Here is a 24,393-nt window from a genome sequence, read left to right on the forward strand (position 1 = left end):
TGGTAAACCTGACTAAAAGGGGTTACAAAATTTAGTAGACTGGGTTCTCTAATGTGAATTTGACTACATAAAGGGAATTGTCAAGGAAAATTGAAGGAATTTACAAGCCAGTTTAAATTCATGTTTATCCATAAATCATTTTACTGCATCCCTCTAGCTCTGTGTCTTCACCTTTTCAAAGTTTATTTTGAAACTTTAAACTTTGTTTTTTAAAACTAAATTTAGAATAATGAAATAAAGGAATTACAGATTTTCAAAAGGCATTTTTAGGGATTGATGCTTCAACTATAGGACTTGCTCATCAATTTTCCTTTCTTTTCTTTGTTAATTTATGTTTAAAAATTATTTTCAATTGGAGTAGTCAATAGATGATGTTAAGTAGATAAATAAAGTTAACTGAAAATTGTTTCATGCCAAATATTTGCACTAAAGTTGATAGCAGTTTTAAAATCTGCAGAAAGGCTGATTCTAGAAAGTAAACAATAGAATGTTGGCTGCTTCAAACTGGATTACTTTTCGTTTTTTGTGTGGGTTCCTTCAAGTTAATCTTGATTCCTGGTGACTGCTTGGACAACATTTTTGGGAGTAGTTTGCCATCACGTGCTTGTAGGGCTCCAAGATCACCACAGACGGGGACTGCAGCCAAGAAATTAAAAGACGCTTGCTCCTGGGGAGGAAAGCTACGGCAAATCTAGACAGCATACTAAAAAGCAGAGACATCAACCTGCCAACAGAAGTGCGTATAGTCAAGGCCATGTTTTTTCCAGTTGCAATGTATGGCTGTGAAAGTTGGACCATAAGAAAGGCTGAGCACCAAAGAATTGAGGCCTTTGAACTCTGGTGCTGGAGAAGACTCCTGCGAGTCCCTTGGACTGCAAGGCGTTCAAACCGGTCAGTCAACCCTGACTGCTCTTTAGAAGGCCAGATCCTGAAGTTGAAACTCAAATACTTTGGCCACCTTATGAGAAGGAAGGACTCACTGGAGAAGAGCCTCATGCTGGGAAAGATTGAGGGCAAGAGAAGAAGAGGACGACAGAGAATGAGGTGGCTGGATGGAGTCACTGAAGCAGTAGGCATGAGCTTAAATGGACTCCAGAAGATGGTAGAGGACAGGAAGGCCTGGAGGAATGTTGTCCATGGGGTCGCGATGGCTTCACAACTAACAACAACAAGGGCTGAAGGAGTGTCTGGCTCAAAGTCACCCAACTAACTGGCTTTGTGCGTAAGGCAAGACTGGAACTCACAACTCAGTTTTTGGCCTGGTGCCTCAACCACTACACCAAACTGGCTCTCCACCCTTCAGATTGGTAGGGTAGGGAAACGATGAACTTACACTGGCAGTTACTGTAAATTATAGCCTTCTCATTATGTGAACAGTAAAAATATTTTATAGAGACAAAAGAAGTAGATTCTCTAAAATCTGAATAGTCACTTACAATCCTTTTAGTGCATCAGTGCAAAATGATACACTGTAATGCTTGGCATTACAAAATGTGGCAGCCCTCCAAATGTCTGTCCTGTAGCCATGTCCCCATTTGCAACCAACCTATTTTGTTTCTGTTGTGTTCCCATAATGTTCCATTCAACTCAAGACTAGACCACGAGAAACCAAACTTAAGTTGTCCTTAAGTATGCTATTGTTAAAATAACATTTCCTTTGGGTTTTTTTATACTATTTAAGGACAGCTTCAGAACAAAGAAAACATGTTGGGCTTTACCATTCCTTAACATAGTGGGGAAAAAATGTGATGGCTAAATTATTGAGAACAGAGGCAAGATAGGAATCAGCCAGCAGAGACAAGAGGCATGATAGGAATCAGATTTCTTTCACCTATCACAACAGATTAGAGAAGGATATAAGTATATGAGATGCTAAAACTACCTTGACTGGGGTAGTTCAAACCCTGTTTCAGGCCTGAAAATCGCCATGTCACATTGAACTACTGGTGCTGTCTCAGAAACGTTGTGCCCAATCAGCAGTGGCAGTGAGTTCTGACATTTAAAACATCCCCTCCAAGGAGTACCCAACAGGGAGTTTGGACAAGAGAAAAGAAGTCACCATCATTGTCACGCCTACATGGTAAATGCAGCAGAGATGGTCTGTGGGTAGTGTACAAGCTGTCTTGCTTGACTCACTTCTCAAAGCAGGGAGCTCAGTTGAAGTCAATGAGACAACGGCCTGATCTGATCTGTGTATTAGAACTTCAGAATGAGGGAATCAACACGCTGGCTTTTCCACCCATCCTACAGGCCTATACTACTACTACTACTACTACTATTACTACTACTACTACTCTTTCAGACAAGGGAGTCTCCCCTTCTGCTTCCATGGATCTTCTCAAGGACACCCAAGCACAGCTAGGAGGCAGCAAGGTGAACCTACTCAGGTTTAATGCTTTTGGAGTCTGACTCTTACCAGAGCCCCTACTTGTATGGTCCCTTCCTGTTGAGAGCCCTCAGAAAATTCAAGGAAGACAATTTCCCACAGATTGGGCTGTAGCTTCCTACTGCTCTTCCTCTAGGAAAACTCAGGTTTTCAGGAGACAAACACCTCACTTCTCTTGCAACAGAGTGGGATTTTCTTACCTCCAGGTTAGGCTTTCGAAAACACTGAACAAACAGCCTGTCCTGCTGCTTCCAGACTGAATTAAATTAGAGGGGAGGTTGCACTAAGTTACAATGTGAAACATTTGGTTTTAGGTACTATATGAATAGTTGAACACAATAAATGAGTTCTTCAATAAATTATAATTTAAAAACCCTCATGACTTAATTGGAATGTATGAATGTGTATTAATACCTCACCAAAGTTCAAGATATTCAAAACTTACTGCTTAGAAATGGAAGCTTTTTTTTAATTTTATACTCTATAAAAACATCCAAGAATTTTTAAAAATGTCTATTTGGCTAATCCCCAAAATTTGATCCTTTACTTTTAAAGTAGTAGGATATGAGGGAAAATTGAGCTATTCAGTTCTGCCTCCTTAATTAATTACAATATAATAAAATATATTGGTGGGGAAATCCACGCTCATATATGCCTATTCAATTTTGCAGGTAACAGGTATTGCATTCATTCCAAGGAAATACTTTTGAACAGTTAAGCATTCGTGTTTTTAAGGAATAAATTTGCATATGTACACAATAAAGAACGATTGAAGTGAGAAATACATGTTCACGCTGGAAGCCGGCCAAAGTCTTGCGCCTCTATTTGAATATGCATGAATAGGCGGAGTCTACTTTACTACTGACAGGTCTAGAACCACGAGAGGACCCTTCGGACCTCCTGCGGGGAAACACGCCCACTGTCTCTAGTCTGCCTCCTTATGTCCGACAGTAACCTCGGCAACACCTCCTCCTCCTGACCCCCTCCCTTTCTGGCTCTCTCCTGTCTTAGAACAGCCAATGAGAAGCTGAGAACCGCCTCACGCTCTGGACGCCACCCTTCCTTCCCAATAGAAATGGCTTCCCTCAACTCTCAACAAACTAAATGTCCCTTCACGTGTGCGCGTAAGGGAGGGGGTGTAAAAGAGGTGCGGCTAACCTTTGCCTCAGTTAAGCGTTGAAGTTCTTGCTCCACCCTTCAGCCACCTGTTAGCCAATGGAAGGTGGGAGCCGGGAGTCTTGAAACCAATCGGCGCGACAGGAAAGGCGGCAGGGGCGTGGCTTAGGTGCGGGGGCCGCCGCGGCGGTACTACTACCGCGGCTGGTAAACCGGGTTCGAAAGGGGTAACGGAGCGGGGTTCGGTCGGCTGGCCCGGCGGAGAAGATGGCGGAACACCTTGGAAACGCCATCGCCGCCGAGGTGCGGCGCTGGCTGGGCACGAGCCTGGGCGACATAGCGAAGTCGTTGGGCAGTTCGGAACAGGCACTTCGGCTCATCGTCTCAATCTTTCTGGGTGAGTAGCGGGGAGGAGGAGGAGGAGGAGGGACGAGCGTTGCAGTGCACGGCCACGAGGGAGAGAGATCGAGCCTGCCCTGGGGTGCCTAAAAAGCCCCGCGACCTCTTTGCCTTTCAGGGTCAAATTGAGGCAGAGGTCGGGGTGGGCGACTGGGCTTCTTAACGCCAGTAGGGCGGCCCCCGTGAAACTGGATCGTGGCGGGCTGGGCGATCCTTCGTGCCTGATCTGACAGATGATCTCCTCCTGTACATACCTTTTTTTTGCATTTATAGTCGTCCTTGTTGCCTTACAGATATCTGGTGTCAGTCCCAGGTTGTCATAAATCTCTGGAGCAACAAACTCTTCTGAATGACAGTCTACACGAAGGAGGGGGCGGTAGGGCTCCTGTTCCTCTCTAAATGTTTGTGCACCAGAGGGAACCGGATAAACGAGCAGCCCTGTGTGACAGGTTGCTCCTGCTGATTCCTCTCCTTTATAAGGTCCCCAGGGATATCTGCATAAAAAGTGTGGGAGACAAGTCTTTAACATGTTAAGGACTCTGTTTTTCCTGTTTATCCTGGCTCTTAAAGGGTAAAGGGAAAGACTGTACTTCTCGGTGTCTGTGGTACTGCACTAGTTGCAATGCCCCGTTAAAATTTAGAATGGCAAACTCTGGAAAAAAAAACAGCAAAGGAAAAGATAGCAAAACTATTTTGCAGTAATGGCAACTTTTTCACTCCAATTTCTGCTTAGACATTTCTTAAGCATACCTGAGCCTTTCTATCTGCCTTTTGCATCAGTACTTAACAGCTGGCAATAGGAGCTTGCATGAGGAATTGTTTTTCTTAGGAGATGGTTAAATAGGTGGAATGAATGTGAATCATTAGCTCAAGACTTTGAGCTAAAGTTGGCAAAACTTTAAAATATTATGGCTTGTAGATGCTGGAGGGATGCATTATTTATGAAAAAGAAGATGACTGCTTATGTTCTGTTTCAATTTGTTAATCTAAATTGTGAAAATGAACTCTAGGTCTGGGAATTTGAAAATACCTCTGATGTCGAAACATAAGAAGGTGGTAATTATAGTTCCATATGTAACTACTGCTATATTGTGTTCTTACAAAACAGAAAGGAGTTTTATTTTTTATGAATGCTTGCACAAGTAAGAAAAAATACAGGTATCACTTGCTTACTTTAATTACCATTCAACCCTAGAAGTTATCCTTCTGTACGTTTTAGTCTAAGTTGACAACAGCAAGTCTAAATCTTTCTGATTTCAGTGAGAAATTCTGATTTTCTACAAAGAAAACCATATTATCAATTGCAAACATGATAATGTATGCCAGAGAACATTAAACCACAAGGATCCTGAGCTCAGTGACATGCATATACGTTTTGTTTGATCGCTGAAAATTCTTTACACTTAATGTGTTACCACTCAGTTGATATATTTGATTACTTTTGGGGGAAGGGAAACCAGATTTTTTTGTTTCATTACTGTACTGCTTTCTCAGCTGAAAGCAGTATATTATCACTTTGGAGACCAGATACTGACAAAATCCAGCACATCTTGCCAATGGAATGCTATCCATTTGAGCTACATAGTTCTTTCTGTTCAAATTACAAGCCACTTGTAAAGGTAGAATGCACTTATTTATATATAAGATCTCAACATCTTACATCATCTTACATTATGTATAAGATCTCAACCTCTTACATCATCTCAAAATTCCAAAAGCGATTTGGTTTCATTGGTGGAACCAATAGTAATTAACTCTGTATCTCTGATAGAAATCTTGGCCTTTCCATCCAGAGAGTTCTCTCTCCTATAGTTAAAGGTACTTAGTTGTCTCCCAAACTTCTCTCTCTTTGTAATCTCTGCTAAGCTCATAGTAGAATGGCTTTAATTTAATGTACTTTTTCCAGTTTTTGAAGATCAGAGAGCATGCTTATCCAAGGATGTATTTGGCCTTACATTCACTGTTGCCATCAACCATTCATCTAAGGGCTTGTATGTTGAGGAGATGACTGTTGCTGCACCCTCTTCCATACTTCTGTATGTTCCTGTATCTCGGGGTGGTTATTTTAAGACAGCAACAAGATGATTACTTTGCAAACCTGTGTGTTGGGAGTATTGCAAATTTGTAGATATTTTCTCATTTCAGATGTGTGCTTAATTAAGGCTTCCAAGGTGTGGTGTAAGATCTTCAAAACAGTCATGTTTGGAACATATATTCAGCACTGCAGCTTGCAAAGATTCTCAAATTTACATGGAATGGAAGTTTTTTTTACCTTTTCACATTAGCTTTCCCATTGCTTAATTCCCAAATTTCCTCTGGTAGCTTTTAAAGCACAAATTTATTACAAATAAATGACATATCTGATGTATGCTCAGTTCTAGTATCCTACCTATATGTCAGTTATCAAATAGTGTTAACATTCAGGTTTTGGGAATTCTTAGCTTATATATATTTTCTTGTTGGAATAGTAATATTGCTGTACCATTTGATGCTGTACTGAAAAAAGTTTGCTATGTTGCTATCAGAACTTACTTTTGTTCTGAAATCTGTTCCATATTCCATTTCTGAGAGAGAGAGAAAGAGAAATGTTCTGTAGTCCGTCAGGATCCCGCATCATACTACTCAGTCATGCCTCCTGTGATTGGCAGCATTTTATAATGCCTTAAGTACGGTGAAATCTTCTTTGTAGGCACTGGGATAGAAATGTTTGCATGCAAAGCATATGCTCTGTTACTCTGTTACTCTGAGTCCCTCGGGAGATAGGGCGGGATATAAATCCCATTAATAAATAAATAATAAAATACTTGTTAGGTGGTTCTTCGTAGAGAAATAACTGAAAGCCCCAAACCTCAGGCAGTCTGAGTTGACTAGATTACAGTAATGGAGATGATTTTGCACTTTTAATGTTAACATTGCGCTGTAGCAAAAATAGTGTGTTGATTGTTTGCAATGCCATTTGGAGGCAAGTATAACCTGAAGGGATAAGGTGTCAACATTTATTGACAAATAGAGAGCAATAATGAAAGAGCAATGGATAAAATTGTGCATACTTGGAATCAGAAAAAATCATCTTGACTCCATTGATATCTTCCCTTAGCTCCTGTTCATTTGTACAATAATAATTCATTTCAATGCAGTTTTCATGGAAGGAAGTTTCAAACAGTTTGGACCTGTTGCTAATAATTACAAACCTGTCGCTCAATTTCTACAATTGTTTATAGGACAAAAAATCCAAATAAAACAAAGGTATATAAAACAAACAGGATAAAAAATTATGAAAGCAGAATAGCATTAGCAGAGATAAGCACTTTAGATTTAAATTAAAAAACTGAAAAATAAGAATGTATCTCTGAACTAAAGCATACATATATTGAACAAATAATACAGATTAAAGGAGACTTGTGAAGAAAATCTCCTCTGTTGGAATATCATAATCCATGGTTTCTGCCTGTCAGTTTTGTTGGCCGAGAACAAGGGAAAAGCATCTTGCGAAGTTTTTAATGCACAAAAGCAAACTATGTACGGTATGCACTATTAACTAAATGTATATTCAAGGTGAACTATTATTTTTTACATTAGCTAATATATAAGGGACGCAGTGGCTCAGTGGGTTAGGACACTGAGCTTGTCAATCAGAAGGTCGGCAGTTTGGCGGGTCGAATCCCGAGTGCCGCATAACAGAGTGAGTGCCTGTTACTTGTCCCAGCTTCTGCCAACCTAGCAGTTTGAAAGCACGTAAAAATGCAAGTAGAAAAATAGGGACCACTACGGTGGGAAGCTAACAGCGTTCTGTGCGCCTTTGGTGTCTAGTCATGCCGGCCACATGACCACGGAAACGTCCTCGGACAAGCACTGGCTCTTCGGCTTTGAAACGGAGAAGAGCACTGGCCCCTAGAGTTGGAAACGACTAGCACGCATGTGCGGGGGAACCTTTACCTTTAGACAATATACGGTATAATGTTTAGATTGACAATCTTACAAAGTTTACACGCTTTCATTTTAGCGCAGTTCCACATCAGCAGCTTTTAAAGAAGACTATACTTCCTACAGTTTATAAAATTTTGGATTCTGAAAATCAGCATTTTTCTTTTGAAATTCTTTGCTTCTTTGGGTATGTAGACAAAATTTGGAGGTGTAAAAGAACATATGTGATGATCTTGCAAAAGATATGAGCATCGTGATTCATGCCATAATGTACAGAATGGTTGTGTGAACTTGGTCCTTAAAAATATACATTTGCCATTAGAATTGCTAGTTTATTAGAAAAAGGTGTATGTATTTTCTAAGCCTGGCATTCTTTTGAGAAGCAGAAGAGAGAAACTGGTAAATACACATATGTAAATACATTGCACAGTATGCATTTGTTTTGTCCCAGTGCTGCTTTGGGGAATTGCATCTCAGATTTATAATCTTCATAAATGTATTTAAGCCAGAGATGTAAACAAATGCAAATCACAGGCAATGGATTGCTGTGTTTCTTTTTCTTTCAGTGAATTTTTATTATGCCCTTTCATTTTACGTAAATGTTCCCATGTTATTGAGCTATTTTAATAGTGCTGTGGAAAACTAGGCAAATGAGTTTAATTGATTCCCTCAAAAAAAATTAAACCTGATATATATGGCAGCTTATAAGTAATATGGATTTGAGCCTTTGGAATTATTCGGAAGCTTTTTGAATTTAATTTTGCAAAATCTCCTAAAATTTCAAAAATAACTATAAATTGAGAGTGTCCTTTTGCAGGATTTTTGTGAGAAAGACGCTTGTAGAAGTTGTATATTTATTAATAACTGGATGTTAATATTCATGTATGCATGTGTGTATAAAACATGTATCCAGGAAGCTTGAGATGGGCATATTGATTCAGAGGGGGAGAAGAGTGTGAAATCCAGTTTATGATATTGCTTCTATATTATATGACAGCTGGATTACCGTATTGCCAGCATGACCTAGTCTAGTGGACAGAAAAACATGTATTACAGAATGTGGCATGCTTTGTTTTAAAAGCTCAGTTTGTGAAACTGCATGTATAACCAGCCAAAGAAAAAAAGTAGAAGTGAATTGTGGTGGCTTCTCTTGCAGCTTGGGAAAGATAAAGTATTTTATAATGACATATAAAATATTAGTACCCTAGGATAGATTATACAGTACTTTATATCTCTTTGTAAAACATAGGGAAATATTGTGATTAGAGAGACAAAATAACTGGGGACTATGACTTCTAAGGAAGTAACTCAGGAAATCCTTTTACAGTTCCAATAGAAACTTTCCTGTGGCTATTTTAGAGTGAAATTTAAATTTATTCTGCTTATTTGAAACAGGAGCTTGCGCTATTTGTGCTGAGGTGCATTGCAGCTCTATAAAGCTCTAGTTATCACATCAGTATAGAAGGCAGGAAAGGAAGTAAGGGGTTTTGTACATATCGATAGAGGGTCAAAACAAAGTTTATTAACTGTTTCTTCCTGAGTTCTGTTACTCTTAATATTTGAAGTCACTCATAACGTTTGAATGATTATTTCCTCCATTTTCTAATAATCAGTTTAGGGAGACTTGGATACATAAAACTTATTTAAACATATTTTACTATAGAAAGCTATAATTACTGTGGTTTCCAATATGATGGAAAATATATTTATTTATTTATTTTTTATTTTAATTCCATTTATATCCCGCCCTTCTCCGAAGACTCAGGGCGGCTTACAAGCTTAGCAGTAGCCTTCATTCTATGTATATGCCTGCTTATTAGGGCTTTCACACACACACCCCAAGTATATATGGTATACTTCTTTTAATATAGGTCCCAATACATTTTGAAGAAAACCTTCTTCAGGGGAATTGTGCTTATAAAAATGGCATTCATAGCATGAGTCTACAGGTAGTCCTCAACTTACAACAGTTTGTTTAGTGACCGTTCAAAGTTACAACGGCACTGGAAAAAGTGACATGGACTGTTTTTCCACACTAACAGCTGTTGCAGGATCCCCAGGGTCACATGATCAAAATCCAGTCACTTGGAAACTGACTCATATTTATGATGGTTCCAGTGTCCCAGAGTCATGGGATCACTTTTTAACGACTCTCTGACAAGCAAAAACTGAGAAGCCAAATTCACTTAACAAATGTGGCAAGAAAAGTTTTTACATGGGGCAAACTAACTTAACAAATGTCTTGCTTAGCAACAGAAATTTTGGGCTCGATTGTGGTCATACATCAAGGACTACCTGTACTCAAAGAAATCAAATCAAATAAATTTTCTTTTCTATCCATTTGGTTTTCCATACATTTTCTCTTCGTCTCCAGTGTGACCTCTGCAGATATTTTCCTTGTGTATCTGCCAAGCTTACTGTCCTGTCTGAGTTTTAAGTTTTCTTAAGGTTGTTCTGAGGAGTTAAAATCACAGGGAAGAGGAGGGATATTTTACCCAAGAGATGTATGTTCATAAGAAGAAGAGAGAAAAAGAGAAGTGGCTTGTTTGGGTTAATATAGTATTTAACTTGAATTTTTAAACTTACTTGGGTTTTTTTGCCTGATTCTGGTACAGTAAATGTTTTTTACACTTTTACAAAATTGAGGGTAGTTTTTGCTAATTTGTCTTCTGTGATGATTTATTAGTGATTTATTACTATAATTGTCAGTCATTGTGTAGAGACTTATTAATACTTACCTTTGGTATGTCTGGACAGTCTATGTATGTTTATACATTTGTTCACAGCTTCATTTGTCTATATCTGTATATGTTCAAAATATTTGTTTAAAAAATACCCTAAATGTCCATTGTATTATCTGATGTAGTATTTCTCTTTTACTAGTTTTCATTCATTCATTGCATAGTGTTGTACACTTAATGTTAGTTCCCTGTTTACTGGGATCTCTTGCTAATGGCAAGGACCGTGTTTTAATATCTACAGAGTATAGGTTTTTTATATAAAATTCATTTTTGTGTGTGTTAGGAGCAGCAATTTAATGTCCTTGTTCTTTATATAGAAAAGGGTCTTGAGGGTCTTAAGTAGTACTATACCTATATTAAGTACAAACAAAATGTCACAACAGTGAGCAGGTTTTTAGGTTGTCAAGAATTAACTAGCTAAATAATAGATGAAGCAAGGTGCAGAGAACAAAAAATGGCTGGATGTTAAAGCCATGGGTCTGCATCAATTGGTCCTGATCTAAGGATGAAATACAGGAGAGGATATGTCTTTATTACAGATTTTTCTATTTTAGAGTCCGTTAAATGTGCTGGACTACAGTTCCAACCATCCTTAGCCACCATAAGGAAGACTGATTACGGATGAAGGAAATTGTAGACCAATACATCTGGAGAATATTATGTTTGTGAAGGCTGTTTCTCCAAGTACCATGCAGATTTCAACTTCTACTTTGGATTATTGATATTCAAACATTTAAATTGGGTGATTGGCAGAATGTAACATTCACAGGTTCCTTGGTTATTAGAAATTCACAGCTGAATATTTTTTTCCAAGTGTAAATAAGAAAAACTATGTATCTAGTGGTGTTACAAGGCTTCTGTATTTGCTTCTACTGCAGTGAAAAGTTAACAACTGAAAACATTTGTTTCCAATTTTATACGATAGCTTTATATCTTGGAGCAGAACTGCTGCCATTATAAATACAGATGCAGAGTCAGTCAAAAAGGACTCCGATGCCTATACACTCAAAGAATGAGGAACCGAGAGGGTGAACTTGAAATCTAGTACATGAGGGCAGGTACATTGTTGCCTTTACTGAAACTTGGGGGGATGAAACCCATGCCTGGAACACACTACTAGAATGATTTAAATTGTTCAGAAGAAACAAAACCTAACAAGAAAAGGTTAAACAACCATTTGTCCAAAATGGTATAGGTTTCCTTCTCAGGCTTGGGTTGGACTAGAAGACTTCCAAGGTCCCTTCCAATCCTGTTATTCTATGTTCTAGGGCTCATATTGTGTTCATTTAAGACTTCACAGTTCTCTATTACATAAATGGATCTTAGCCTCACTCTAGCACAGTTGCTTCTTCTGACTATTATTTCTGAAAACTGATCAGAGTTATATACCATATTGATAAACGTGATGATAAACTCTTGAAAGGCTTATTAAATAAACCTCTCATTTTTTTTAATCTCGATGTTATTTCCAAAAAAGCAACCTCCAAATTTTTTAAGGTCAGTTTACTCGTTTTACAACCTACTGTTCCCCTAAAACTATCACTATTTTCTATCAAAAAGTGGCCTACATCTTGGACAGAAGAGCAGAAAACAAGAATATATATAATATATTTTGTGAAATACAGATGTGCTGTATTGATTTCAGTTGTTTTCTCTCTTTAGGATACCCCTTTGCCTTGTTCCAACGCTACTTCCTTTTCCAGAAAAGTGACTACCTCATTCACATCTATAATACAATAATAGGACTTTCACTTGCCTACTTCAACTTTGGTAAGAGAGCTGACAAGACTGCCCTACTAGTGAGCACTGGGAAGGTCTCTGGGAGGGTGTGCAATGCTGCTTGTCTATACGGTTTGTAATCATTCCTATTTACTTTCTTAGGGCCACAGGTCTGTCACTCTCTCATATGTGTCTTCGTACAGTTTCTCATCTTGAGGCTCATGGGTCGCACAGTCACTGCCATTGTCACCACCTTCTGCTTTCAGATGGTAAACGTTTATTTAAATTTACTTGCCACCAATTCCAATGAACATACTTCCTCCCTTCATGCTTTTCTGTGGAATTTTGATTTTGTCTGGGTCTGATGGGTTCAGCAAATACTATGAGGAAATTTCAAGCAGAGAAAATAGAATCTGTGCAATAGCATGTGATTTTAGCTAATGTTTTTCAGACGTATTTGATGGCTGGCTATTATTTCACGGCCACAGAGCACTATGACATCAAATGGACCATGCCACATTGTGTCTTGACTCTAAAGATGATTGGTAAGTAATTCCATTCCATGCAGTTCCTGACCTATGCAGTTCCACCTGGTCCCTTTATATTCACTCTTGTGGTTTTAATTTATTGCCTTGGAGAGTTCTTGTATCTTTAAAAACCATAATTGACAACTCACACCCAGACTTTTCTTAGCTCAGCTGTGGCTAGATCCATAGCAGTTCTATATTGACTGCCCCCAAAGTATTCAATAGGCATATTTCTTGTTTGATAATGTATATTTTTTGTAGGTTTGGTTATTGATTACTATGAAGGCAGGAAGGAAGAGGTGAGTAGAACCAGTTTTTTCCCCTCCATTATTCTTTAATCATGAACTGGAATCATAAGAGAAATTGAAAACACTTCTGTGACTCATACCAGATCACCTGTGATTGTAAAGACATTCCCAGAATATTCTTTATAAGATAGAAATCATCAAACATTTACATTGAAATTTCAAAATAAAATTAGATACTTAGTGGAAATTCACAATAAAGGAGAGAGAGATCTAGATAGCTGTTAAGCTGGTGAGCAGACTTAAATCTCTTTAGTTGCAAACTGAGGGCCTAAAATTATGTGTTTATTAAGAGAATAGAACTTACAGGCATTTGTTTTTATTGCACCATCTTTCAAAAAGAAGTGAAAAGGAACATTCCTACATCTCACAGATCTTAGATAGTGACACCCTAACGCCTTCATTTAAACAGTGCAAACTTCCTTTATCGTGAACATTTTTTTTTGCTTCCATTAAATGTTCGTGGAAGATTAAAGCAAAAAAGAACATGGCATCATTGAGCCATTAGAAAAATCATTGTATTCCATTTAGATGAAGATTTACGAATAAGACCCAGGAGGGTAGTCTTATGAACTTCAGTGTTAGTTCACCAGATTTGGTCCACCAACTCTTCTGCATTAAAGACAATAGTATTACTACTGACCTTAAAAAACATAAGGTGAAAGCTTCCAAGGTAGAGGCTAACAATATTTATTTGAATAGTTATAAGCATTCAGGCTTATCCATGCATCAAACTAAAATTAAAGAAAGGTTGAGATTTTTGCTTGTGTGTAGCTAAAACTGTTATTGTACTACATTCATTCCTAAGTGGAAGTGAATCATCCTGCAGGCATGCAACCTGGATGTTTCTCAGAGTAAGTACAGAGTTATTTAAAATATAACAAAGGTTCTTCGTGGGAATATTGGAGGCAAAATATTAAGATAAAGTCTCCATATTTGTAAAATTATTTATTTCATTTGTTTACTAGCCTGTTTTGCTGCTTCATTCAAGCTAACTCTACTGTATGAATACAAATTCCAGCAGCTAAACTTCCCATTGATCCCATTCTATGCAATACACTCAGAGCCCTTCTTGGCAGACACTGGAACAAATTTAAATGGGCAGTCTCTGAAATCCTAAATTTGAAGATAATGGAATTGCTGCTAATTCTGTCAAAACTAAATTAGGCAGCCATATCGTACGTACAGAGGACAAATTATAGCAAAATAGGAAAATCCATTACTTGGGCAGTACAGGTAGTCCTCAGCTTACAACATTTGAGGACTACCTGTCCGCAAATGGCAGTGAAAAAGTGACCAATAATCATTTTTCACACTTATGACTATTGCAGCATCCCCGTGGTCATGTGATCAAAATTCAGATGCTTGGCAACTGACTCATAGTTAGTTGCCAGGTTGTGGTGTCCTGGGATCATGTGATCATCTTTTGGGACCTTCTGACAAGCAAAGTCAATGGGGAAGCCAGATTCACTTAACAACCGTGTTACTAACTTAACATCTGCAGTGATTCACTCAACAACTGTGGCAAGAAAGGTCATAAAATGGGGCAAAACTCACTTAACAGCTGCCTTGCTTAGCAACACAAAGCATTGTGGTCATAAGTCGAGGCCTACCTGTAAGTTGCTTCAGAGCGATGGAAGTGGGCTTCCTCCAAATGTTGAGAAAAGAAAACGTGAAATAGCAAACTCGATGTTCAATCTAATGCTTTTTTCCCTCCTTTTCTGATTTTTAACTGTTTAGCCTTGTTACATGTTTTTTTAAACCCCAGATTTTACAATTACCGTATATACTTGAGTATAAGCCGACTCGAGTATAAGCCGAGACCCCCAATTTCACCCCCAAAAACTGGAAAAAGTTGTTGACTCGAGTATAAGCCGATCCGCCGTTCTGCAAGCCTCTGCCGCCAGCAGAGGCTCGATCCGCCATTTTGCAAGCCTGAATACACAGGAATACCCTGTGTGGCCGCGGCTCTCGGGGAAGCCCTGGCTGTCCGCTTCCTCGCTCCACGCTGCCATTCGGGGCCCGCGCGTTCCCCGGGCAAATCGCGGCGCCCAGCAGGCGAGGAAACACGCCCGCTCCAGTCGCCCCCCCTTCCCTCAGGAGACGCGAAGCAAGTGACCGCCCGGAGCTTACCGAGGACTTGCGCGCGGCCGAGGCTTCGGTGCTTCCAGGATCGCGCGCACCTCTCCCAAGCCACCGCCGTCCGGAGACCTGCCGACGTTTGGGGAGGTTTGGGCGCCTCCCCAAACCTCCCCAAACGTCGCCGGGTCTCCGTTCCTCTGCGCCCTGCCTGCCTGCTTCTTTCCGCTGCGGAAAGAAGCAGGCAGGCAGGGCGCGGAGGTCCGGAGACCTGCCGACGTTTGGGGAGGTTTGGGGAGGTGCGCACGCACCTCCCCAAACCTCCCCAAACTTCGGCAGGTCTCCGGACGGCGGTGGCTTGGGAGAGGTGCGCGCGATCCTGGAAGCACCAAAGCCTCGTCCGCGCACAAGTCCTCGGTAAGCTTTTTTTGTTGACTGGAGTATAAGCCGAAGTGGAATTTTTCAGCCCAAAAAGTGGGCTGAAAAATTCGGCTTATACTCAAGTATATACGGTATTCTTTAAAAGATTGTTGGCTTGGTGAGAGTATTGCAATTCGGATACATTATTTTGAATATTTTACAATGCTTAGATTAATTTTCTATCAGCTTGTCCTCAAAGTCTCTGGATAAAGACTACAAATAGCAGTGAGGTGGCTTAAGAAGAACACAATATAGAAAATTAGTGTGAGTTCTGTCTGCTGACATCCGTAGCTTCCTGGCAGCTTGGTGCCAGGACAATGGAAGGGTATCTGTTTCTGTAGGGAGTGGGTTTTTTTACTCATTTGGAACATGTGGCTTGTTAAATTGTTACAAGCACAGTAAAAAGCTTGAAAAGTGATATTGGTAACCTTCCCACATGCTGCAACCTTCAGCTTATCATGGGTTCTGCTGTGGTTGTCTCCACCTCTGGTATCTGTTGCTGCAGTACCAAAGAATAAACTGATAAAAACTCTGTAATTGGCAAGCACTTGAAATGCTTATTGCATCAAGGATGTAACAGGAAAGGATTTTTTTTCATCTTATTTTAAATTTTACAACCATATATTTGTACAATTTCTACTACTGTAGACTAATAATGCAACAGTATTCTGTTTATGTTTTATATACCACTTCTCTTTAAAAGAGATCTTGAAGCAGCTTAAAACAACATTCAAAATGATTAAAGAATTGTGGGGTTTTTTTCCCCATCTAAGAGTTTTTATTTAGGCCAAGCACTTGAAATTCTGAACTCTTGAGTAAAGTCTAGGTATAGAAAACTAGGTTCTTTTGAGAGTCAAAACCTTACAGGAAAAGTTTCGCCTAGGAGTGCTAATGTTGGTGTTTTTCTTATTACGGTGCAGGAATCCCTAGCCCCTGACCAAAAACAGTTTGCTGTCCGGGGAGTTCCTACTTTGCTTGAGGTCTCTGGCTTCGCCTATTTCTATGGTGCCTTCATGGTGGGCCCCCAATTCTCCATGACACGATATTACAAGTTGGTAAAGGGTGAGCTGACTGATGTTCCAGGCCAAAGACCCAACAGGTAAACTTCCAGGCTGTGGCCCCTACAAACCAACTGCCAAAGTCTCCCTCGTTAAGGATACATCTGTGCAGCTCCCAAACTTGCCCAACGTTGTTAATACTATTTGCATTGGGAGCCATTTGGGGATTCTCACTTCTTTTGGTCGTGAAATGCTGGTGTGATGTGAACCATTTCAGCCAAAACACACATTCCCTTTGTTTCTCGAAGTATGACACCAGAGGGAGTCTGAATTTTCTGACATTTGTTATAGCTTTGTTCCTGCTCTTAAACGTCTACTTCTGGGCACTTCCTTCATGATAATCTATACTGTGGCATCACCTTATATCGATGAGGAATATCTTGTCTCTGATGATTACATGGTAAGTAGTGCTAAAGGCTTCTATAACTTCACATTAAGGAGAATAAAATAAAAAAAATAGAAATAGCGTTTGGCTACATTAGGATAACAGTTTAGCTCACAAGAAACTTTATAACGATTGTCTTTTGAATAGCAACCTATAGTTCTCTGATCTAGTCTTTTTAAATTTTGTCTCCCCCAGATGCGCTGAATTTAAATTCCCAGAATTTTAGATGAAAATAAGATTTGAAATTCAACCAATCTAGAGGGCATTAGATTGAACAGCTTGATTTTAGTCATCTGCTAGTACAAATGAAACAGTATCCCTCGTTCTAAAACAACACCAGAAAAACCATCAAGTATCAGTTTTCTTTACCAATGTTTTTTTCCTCACTTATTTATTTTTGATAAGTGATACATTGAGTAGTATCTTTTGATGAAGGAAAGCAATGCCCATGTATCGCTAATATCTACTATAAACCCACTTCATGAGTTCCCTGAGTCAAATTCTCAAATGTTCTCTGTGGGAATGCATGCACTCAGTGCTTTGATTTACACATCCTAACAATTTATTTATTTTATTTTATTTTATTACATTTATATACCGCCCTTTCCCGAAGGACTCAGGGCGGTTTACAGGGTAATTAAAAACCAGATACAAAAGTTAAAAACAAGTTTAAAAAAAATTACATTTGTCCCTGTATAATTTCTTAATAGTTCACATTTTGCCTGCCATGGCTTTTTTTTTTTTTTTTTTTTGTATGCTGTTCCAAAATTTGAGACCAGGAAAGCTATTTCTGAAAGTGCCCTATTTGAGGTTCTGAGGTTGGGCTTATTTGTATCTAAAATGAACCCTGTGATTAAATGTTGGAGTATTAAAAACAAATTTGCTCCTTCTGGATTTTAAGAAATAACATTTTTTTTTTGTATTTACTATGTAATTTTATTTTGATTTTTCAAAATGTCTCTAAATATAAAATACTTTTACGATTGGTTTATGATATTGAACTGCATTTTTTATAGTATAAGCCACCTTGGAAAAATAAAATGGTTAGTGCTAGGAATTTATACAATTTTTTTTTTTGCTTCTGATACTAATCTTATCTTACAAATGTGCTCTTATAATGCAGAAACAGTCCTTCTGGTTTCGCTGTTTTTATATATTGATCTGGGGCAAGATAATGCTTTACAAGTACGTTACCTGTTGGCTAGTGACGGTAAGCCTGGATGTTGGCCAGTTTATTTCCTTTGTTTGGGGCCACCTTTGTTTTGACAAGGACCAATCCAGCTACTAAAACAATAATATATATAAATAGAAAAATAGATTTAAAAAAGTAACCAGAACATGGAACTGTTAATCTTCAAAGGCCCTCGCAAGACAGATGCATCTTTACAGAGAGTGCGTGAAGGCCAAACACAGTTCCCAGGTGATATTTAGGTCTCTGTTACTTGGGCAGGTGAGGCAGTTCTGGGTTATCTAATCTATTCAGTAGTTTAAAAATTAACATCAATCCTTTAAACTGTATCCGGAAAGCAATTTGGATTTAGTGCAGATCTTGTACCAGTATATATCATCCAGGCACTTTTCAGGATTACTCCCACATAGAATCTGTTATAATAGTAGTTCAGGCTGTCACTAAGATGGGGTAGCTAAATGTGACTTCAGGAATCATTGTAGCTGATGGGTTTACTTAAATTGTTCAGATCTATGCTCCTCACCACAGCTGCCGCATGTGAATCCAGATCAAGCTGGAAATCTCTTCTTTCAGGGAGACAAGCTGAATCTACTCTTTAGCCCACTTCATTAGTAATTAACACTGGATTTAATTTTAGCTTGTTCTTCATCTAGCCCAGACATGTCAAACACAAGGCCCGGGGGCCAGATCCGGCCCGCGAAGTGGTTTCATGTGGCCCGCGAAGCCATCCTGGAAACAGTGAGGGAACGGCCCCCGCTGCCTTGCCTCTGGCCCAGGCCGGCCAGGAGCCAATGTACAATTTTGTGGTGGTCATCTATGCTGAAACGCAGTCAGTCTTAGCTCCACAAGGCCATCTGGAAACAGCAAGGGATCGGCCCGTGCTGTGTCAGCACTGCCCCCTCGGTGGACGCTGGGGAGGTATCACCCTTTGTGAGGAATGAAGAAATGCACCATCGCCTGGAAGTGGTCAGCACATGGCCCTGCCTACTTCGGGCAGGCTAGGGGCTGGGCAGTGTTGTGCTTCTCTTCAGATTTGTGCCACCCGGCTCAGCCTCTCAGCGCTGTGAGGAGAGGGCCATGTGCTGGCCACTTCCAGGCGATGGTACATTTCTTCATTCCTCACGAAGGATGCCACTTCCCCAGTTGCGTTTCTTGCCTGTTTTTCTCCCTCCCCCATCTCAAATATTTTCCCACCACTCGGAAGGAAGGAAGGAAGGAAGGAAGGAAGGAAGGAAGGAAGGAAGGAAGGAAGGAAGGAAGGAAGGAAGGAAGGAAGGAGAGGGAGGGAGGGTCTGAGGGAAGTCCTGCCTTAGTCCTTCCCTGCTGCCCTTTCACCATCCCCTTGCCCCCTCCTCCTGGCCTAACCTGGGTGGTCTCCCATCCTATTGCTAAGGAAGCTTTGGAAACAAAGCCAGTTCTCCTCACATGGAGAGGGAGTGGGCCTCCCTCTTGACGTTGCCCTCATACCCATCATGAGCAACCTGGCTAAGGAGAGCAAGCACAGCAGCTGGGCACCCCCTTGGGGAAGTGAGGCTGGGCTTAGTGCTGTGGGTGCTTGAGGGCTAGGCTGGGCATTTGACCTCCGCATCACCGTCCAGCCTCCCCCCCCCCGCATGGCCTGAGAGGAACAGTGAGGCTCCTCCGGTGGACCATACCTCGGCACTTGCCCCGGTCCCATCTCCTTCTGCCAGAGACCCTCACATTTGTCCCACTCCTGCCCAGGCCCCCATAGGCACCCTTGACGTGAACAATGTAGAGCTGGCCATGCCCACCCAGTAGATCACACGCACTCCAGCCACGCCCAACCAGTAGGCCACGCCCACCCGGCCCCTCAAGGGTAACCGCAATGCTGATGCGGCCCTCAATGAAATTGAGTTTGACACCCCTGATCTAGCCCATTATTGTGTCTAGCCACTAATCTAGGGCATTGAATATGGCCCTGCAAATCTGTTTTCTAATTAGGTTAGATAGAATAATACTTAATTGGCATAACTTGATAATCCTATGTTATTTTCATTCCAGGAAGGAGTTTGCATCTTAACTGGGCTAGGCTACAGTGGAAGGGATGAAAAGGGGTTACCACAGTGGGATGCTTGTGCCAACATGAAAATCTGGATGTTCGAGACAACTCCTTATTTTACAGGAACCATTGCCTCCTTCAATACTAACACCAACAATTGGATAGCCCGGTGAGCATAACTTGGCTGTTTTCTGCAGAACAGTTGGAGTCAGTTGGAGAGTAAGAGTGGAATAGGAATGGGGCATGGGATTGTATTTGGGGAGATTAGCTGATTTTTGTGTGCAAGGGCTAAGATCTGAGTGAACAATTTGCAGCTCCCACAGCGTTTTTGACCACTACTGCAGAACATGAGCTGCAGGTCTCCCAGAGAGTTTGAGCAATAGAATGCATAAAAACAAAAACAGAGAAAACTCCCAAACTCAATAATGTGGTATTACTCTATCTTCTTACATCATTACCCAACCTGCTGTAGTTCGCTGAAAAATGTTAAGCCTTCCAAGATTGCTGTTTGGCTTGAAAAGCAGAGGATATACAGCCGGAGGCTAAGAGAATTGGGCTACTCAATGCCTAAAATGGGAGTATTAAATACTGTTGCTTTGTTCCATGATGAAAGGAATGCAGCTGTACAGTAGCTGCCTTCCACTTCCACACACACAGACAAAATTACTCTAGGAATTATTTTGACTTAAGAGTAAGGAGCTATTCAGAGCACTGAAACAGTAGCTCTGATTTCTGGTACTCCCAGTGAGGGGCTTTTATATCGTATTTGGAAGTTTTAGTAAGCATCACTTGTATCCTCTCATCATTCAAAGCTAGAGCCTGCTGACTTTTAATACTTGCTCTTTATGTTGAACGGCCTGAAGTTAAAAGAAAAATAAAATGTTGGCAATTTCTTGGATGGCTTTGTTAAGTGTTTTTTTCTGGAGAAACAAAGTAATTACGTTGACACTTGCCCTGACAATATTACATTTCCATTCCTAGCTATATGTACAAACGCCTGAAATTCCTAGGAAACAAGTTACTATCGCAAGCTTTATCTTTGCTTTTCCTGGCTGTCTGGCATGGGCTACACTGTGGGTATCTAGTTTGCTTCCAAATGGAGTTCCTGATTGTCACAGTGGAGAGGCAGGTGAGGACCTTTTTAAAGTGTTACCTTAGATAATATTTAATATCTGGATCTGCCTTTAAAAAAGCAGACAGATTGAGTGAATTATAGATCAAGTGACAAAGTTGTACTGAGGCATCCACGGGCACAAGAAAGAAGAACAGCCAGACTGATAAAACCAGCCAAGTCCCGCTTTGTTTTCTACATGCAGCACTGCATTTATGCTCAAAGGGAATGGAAGCTGTAGCGGGACACTGCTTTCATTCTAGCGAAAGGAGCGAGATCAGACGCCCCTAAAGCTGTATTTGGTTCATTCACAGCTCACTGAATCGGGTGGTTTCAGATTACATTTTAGCACGTGGATGGATCCAGCAATTATCACAATGTGGCAAGGACTTTTAAATACTTGGAAGTTGCTTTTGAGGTTCCTCAGCAACACTTTTGTGTCAAGTTGAATTCTTCTCAAGAGAATGAAATAATGTCAAGTCTGTGCATTTCAGTGTGCTGAAGACCTTAGTAAATGTAAATCCATGAAGGAAAAGAAATAAATCAGAGAAATGCAGATTACATTCTTTGAAGTGGTTGACAGTTGCAACACATTGGCATAGGGAAACAGTCTCTTGATGAACCCAGGACAGTTTGAAGCTGAGCAGTTTGCGGCTGATTGGCAACTTGTGATAATTTATTGAAATACCAAACGATTGTTGAAGCAACTGCTGCTCTAGCGAGATGGCAATAAGCTCACTGAAGAGATTTTTCTGGGAGGAAGGAAAGTAAAAATGGGCAAGCAGCACAGAGCCATGTTTTGCTTGTTCATCTGTAAGCTTAAAGCTCATTATGGTTTTTTTTTAAATTACAGGCTATTAGACTGGTAGAAGACAGCCCGTTTCTGTCTGCCTTGGCTTCAAACATCCTCTTGAGGCCCTTCTTCTATGTGATTCAGCAAACTATTCACTGGATGTTCATGGGATATTCTCTAGTACCATTTTGCCTCTTTAGCTTGGAAAAGTGGATTAAGGTACCCAAAAAAGCCAGATTCTCTGGAAGAGGGCATTTCCCCTCTATTTACTGGCTGAAGAAAGACATAGCACACTGACTTCCTCATCCTCTTTTGCAGGTGTACACGTCTATTTATTTCGTAGGCCATGTGTTATTCTTCACGCTGCTGTTTACGTTGCCTTATCTTCGAAAAATATTTGTGCCACGAAAGGAAAAGTTAAAGAAAACTAAGTAACGGCCAAAAGGTGAGAGAACTATTCCCAAGTAGTCACTAGAGCATAGTAGTTTTGGATGACATCTAGTTGATTTCTTTTGCTTTTCTTTTCAGATTGTACCGTGTGTGCATTTATTACAGGATGGTTAAAGCGTCACCTGCCAAATTTGCTGTGGACAAACTGTATTACAGTGACCGGGGTGAAAGAGCACAGGGGTTAAGACCCCAAACTGAGGGGAACAGGCTGCAGACTTCTGTACCCTTTCTACAGATTGCCTTATCTCAACTTCTCCCCAGACACTTCCATCTCTGCAGTGTCAGATGATTGTAAAGCACTTGATCCAGCTACCGTCTAGGAATGGAGCATCTGCCTGACTTTTTTACCTTCCAATTCCACTAGATAAAATTGGTCCAAGTTGCTTTTTCATTCATGCTTCAGCTGCTTTTTTCCCACCGGAATTTTGGAACCGGTACTATTTTTCTATTCTTACTAGTGTTATTTGTGGCTTACGGCAAAGAATGAGGAACATGGTTAAATATGGCATACTGATTCTTCAGAGGTTGACCTTTTCTCCTGTGTACACATGGTTACCCACTTTATCTTCACACCTTGTTCTTGTGCCTTTCATGATGTGCACCACGGCAACCGAGTACACTTTTTATACAGGCAGTTGCTTATATACAATAGCAATCCTGGCAGAGTTTCAGCAGTGGTGAGTACACTTCAGCCAAAGTGTTTGCTCAGATAATTCTATTTCTCCCGATCACTTGGAGGAGATAAATAGTCACAGGAATCTTGTCAATTTGGCTATCACTGGGACTAGGTGAGGCTACCTCTGGAAACAGTGATGGCGTTGCTGTTATTCAGTGGTCTCTAAGTAGCCTCCAAAACTGTTTATTCCAGGGGTCTTCAAACTTGGCCCTTTTATGACTTGTGGACTTCAACTCCCAGAATTCCTCAGCCAGCAAAGCTGGCTGAGGAATTCTGGGAGTTGAAGTCCACAAGTCATAAAAGGGCCAAGTTTGAAGACCCCTGGTTTATTCAATTGACTTGCTATAGTTCATGGAGATACAGGGAAATATTTTTTTAGATTGGAGATACAGATGAAATGACTGTCAAGGAGACTTGGCGGTTATGTGCGGCTGTCATGGCAAAAGCATAAATAATCACAAAGGAAAATTAGTCTCCAGGAAGTTTTCTATAATCCAGAGGAAACTTTAAAGGGCCTAAAGATACTGATATAAGCAAATAAGATGGTAGAAGTTAGCTTTGTGCCATACCAGTTTCCTATTTATGTTTTGATTAAAATAATTTTGGGGAGGAAAAAAAGGTGGAGTGGGGAACCTGGTGGACATGTACAGTAGTGGCCAAAATTGTGGAAACCTTTTGGGAAAAGTGTATTTTTTGAGGTTTGATGGCTAATAACACCACTTGGGGGGGGGGGGCAGTAGTACCATAAAATTATGTATCAATGGAAAGATAATTTAATCAAGAATGTAATACAAGTTACAAAGTTTGTTCAATTATCTGTACTGCATTCTATGAAAAGTTATAGCCAAATAACCAGAAAACGGAAGCACAACTTGCTTAGGTTGATATCAGGTAGCTTTCCTTCATCTGATTGTAGCCAATGAGCATGAGTGTTTAGAGAGCCAATCAGGTGTCATCTTGTTTTGACAATGAACCAATCGGATCACAGTAGAATTCAGTTATTGATGTCATGTATTAAAGCTGAGAGGAGGACATTTGTCAGTGTGTTATGTGATCACTATCAAGTTGGTTGGGTTTTTTTTGTGTTCTTTCATT

The 24,393-nt window shown here is 40.2% G+C and overlaps 1 protein-coding gene across 3 annotated transcripts; it reads left to right on the plus strand.

The window, feature by feature from the left end:
- Window positions 1-3,666: 3,666 nt before the first annotated feature.
- On the plus strand, window positions 3,667-23,013 carry LOC308679267 (lysophospholipid acyltransferase 5-like). Of its 3 annotated transcripts, none has more exons than XM_081346865.1 (14): window positions 3,667-3,899; window positions 11,492-11,624; window positions 12,229-12,336; window positions 12,448-12,554; window positions 12,737-12,830; window positions 13,074-13,111; window positions 16,537-16,715; window positions 16,966-17,074; window positions 18,183-18,269; window positions 20,271-20,437; window positions 21,250-21,397; window positions 22,233-22,391; window positions 22,491-22,617; window positions 22,701-23,013. In XM_081346865.1, the coding sequence occupies exons 2-13, from the start codon at window positions 11,615-11,617 to the stop codon at window positions 22,605-22,607; spliced, it is 1,323 nt and encodes a 440-aa protein (XP_081202991.1). In that variant the 5' UTR covers window positions 3,667-3,899; window positions 11,492-11,614; the 3' UTR covers window positions 22,608-22,617; window positions 22,701-23,013. The 3 variants fall into 3 exon arrangements, with proteins under 3 accessions (XP_081202991.1, XP_081202990.1, XP_081202992.1); XM_081346866.1 differs by lacking the exon at window positions 3,667-3,899 and adding an exon at window positions 5,028-5,043; XM_081346864.1 differs by lacking the exon at window positions 11,492-11,624 and having other exon boundaries at window positions 3,668-3,899.
- Window positions 23,014-24,393: the final 1,380 nt, after the last annotated feature.

This window comes from Vipera berus (genome assembly GCF_964194415.1).
Source record: "Vipera berus genome assembly, contig: HAP1_SCAFFOLD_96, whole genome shotgun sequence".
NCBI classification, from domain to species: Eukaryota; Metazoa; Chordata; class Lepidosauria; order Squamata; family Viperidae; genus Vipera; species Vipera berus.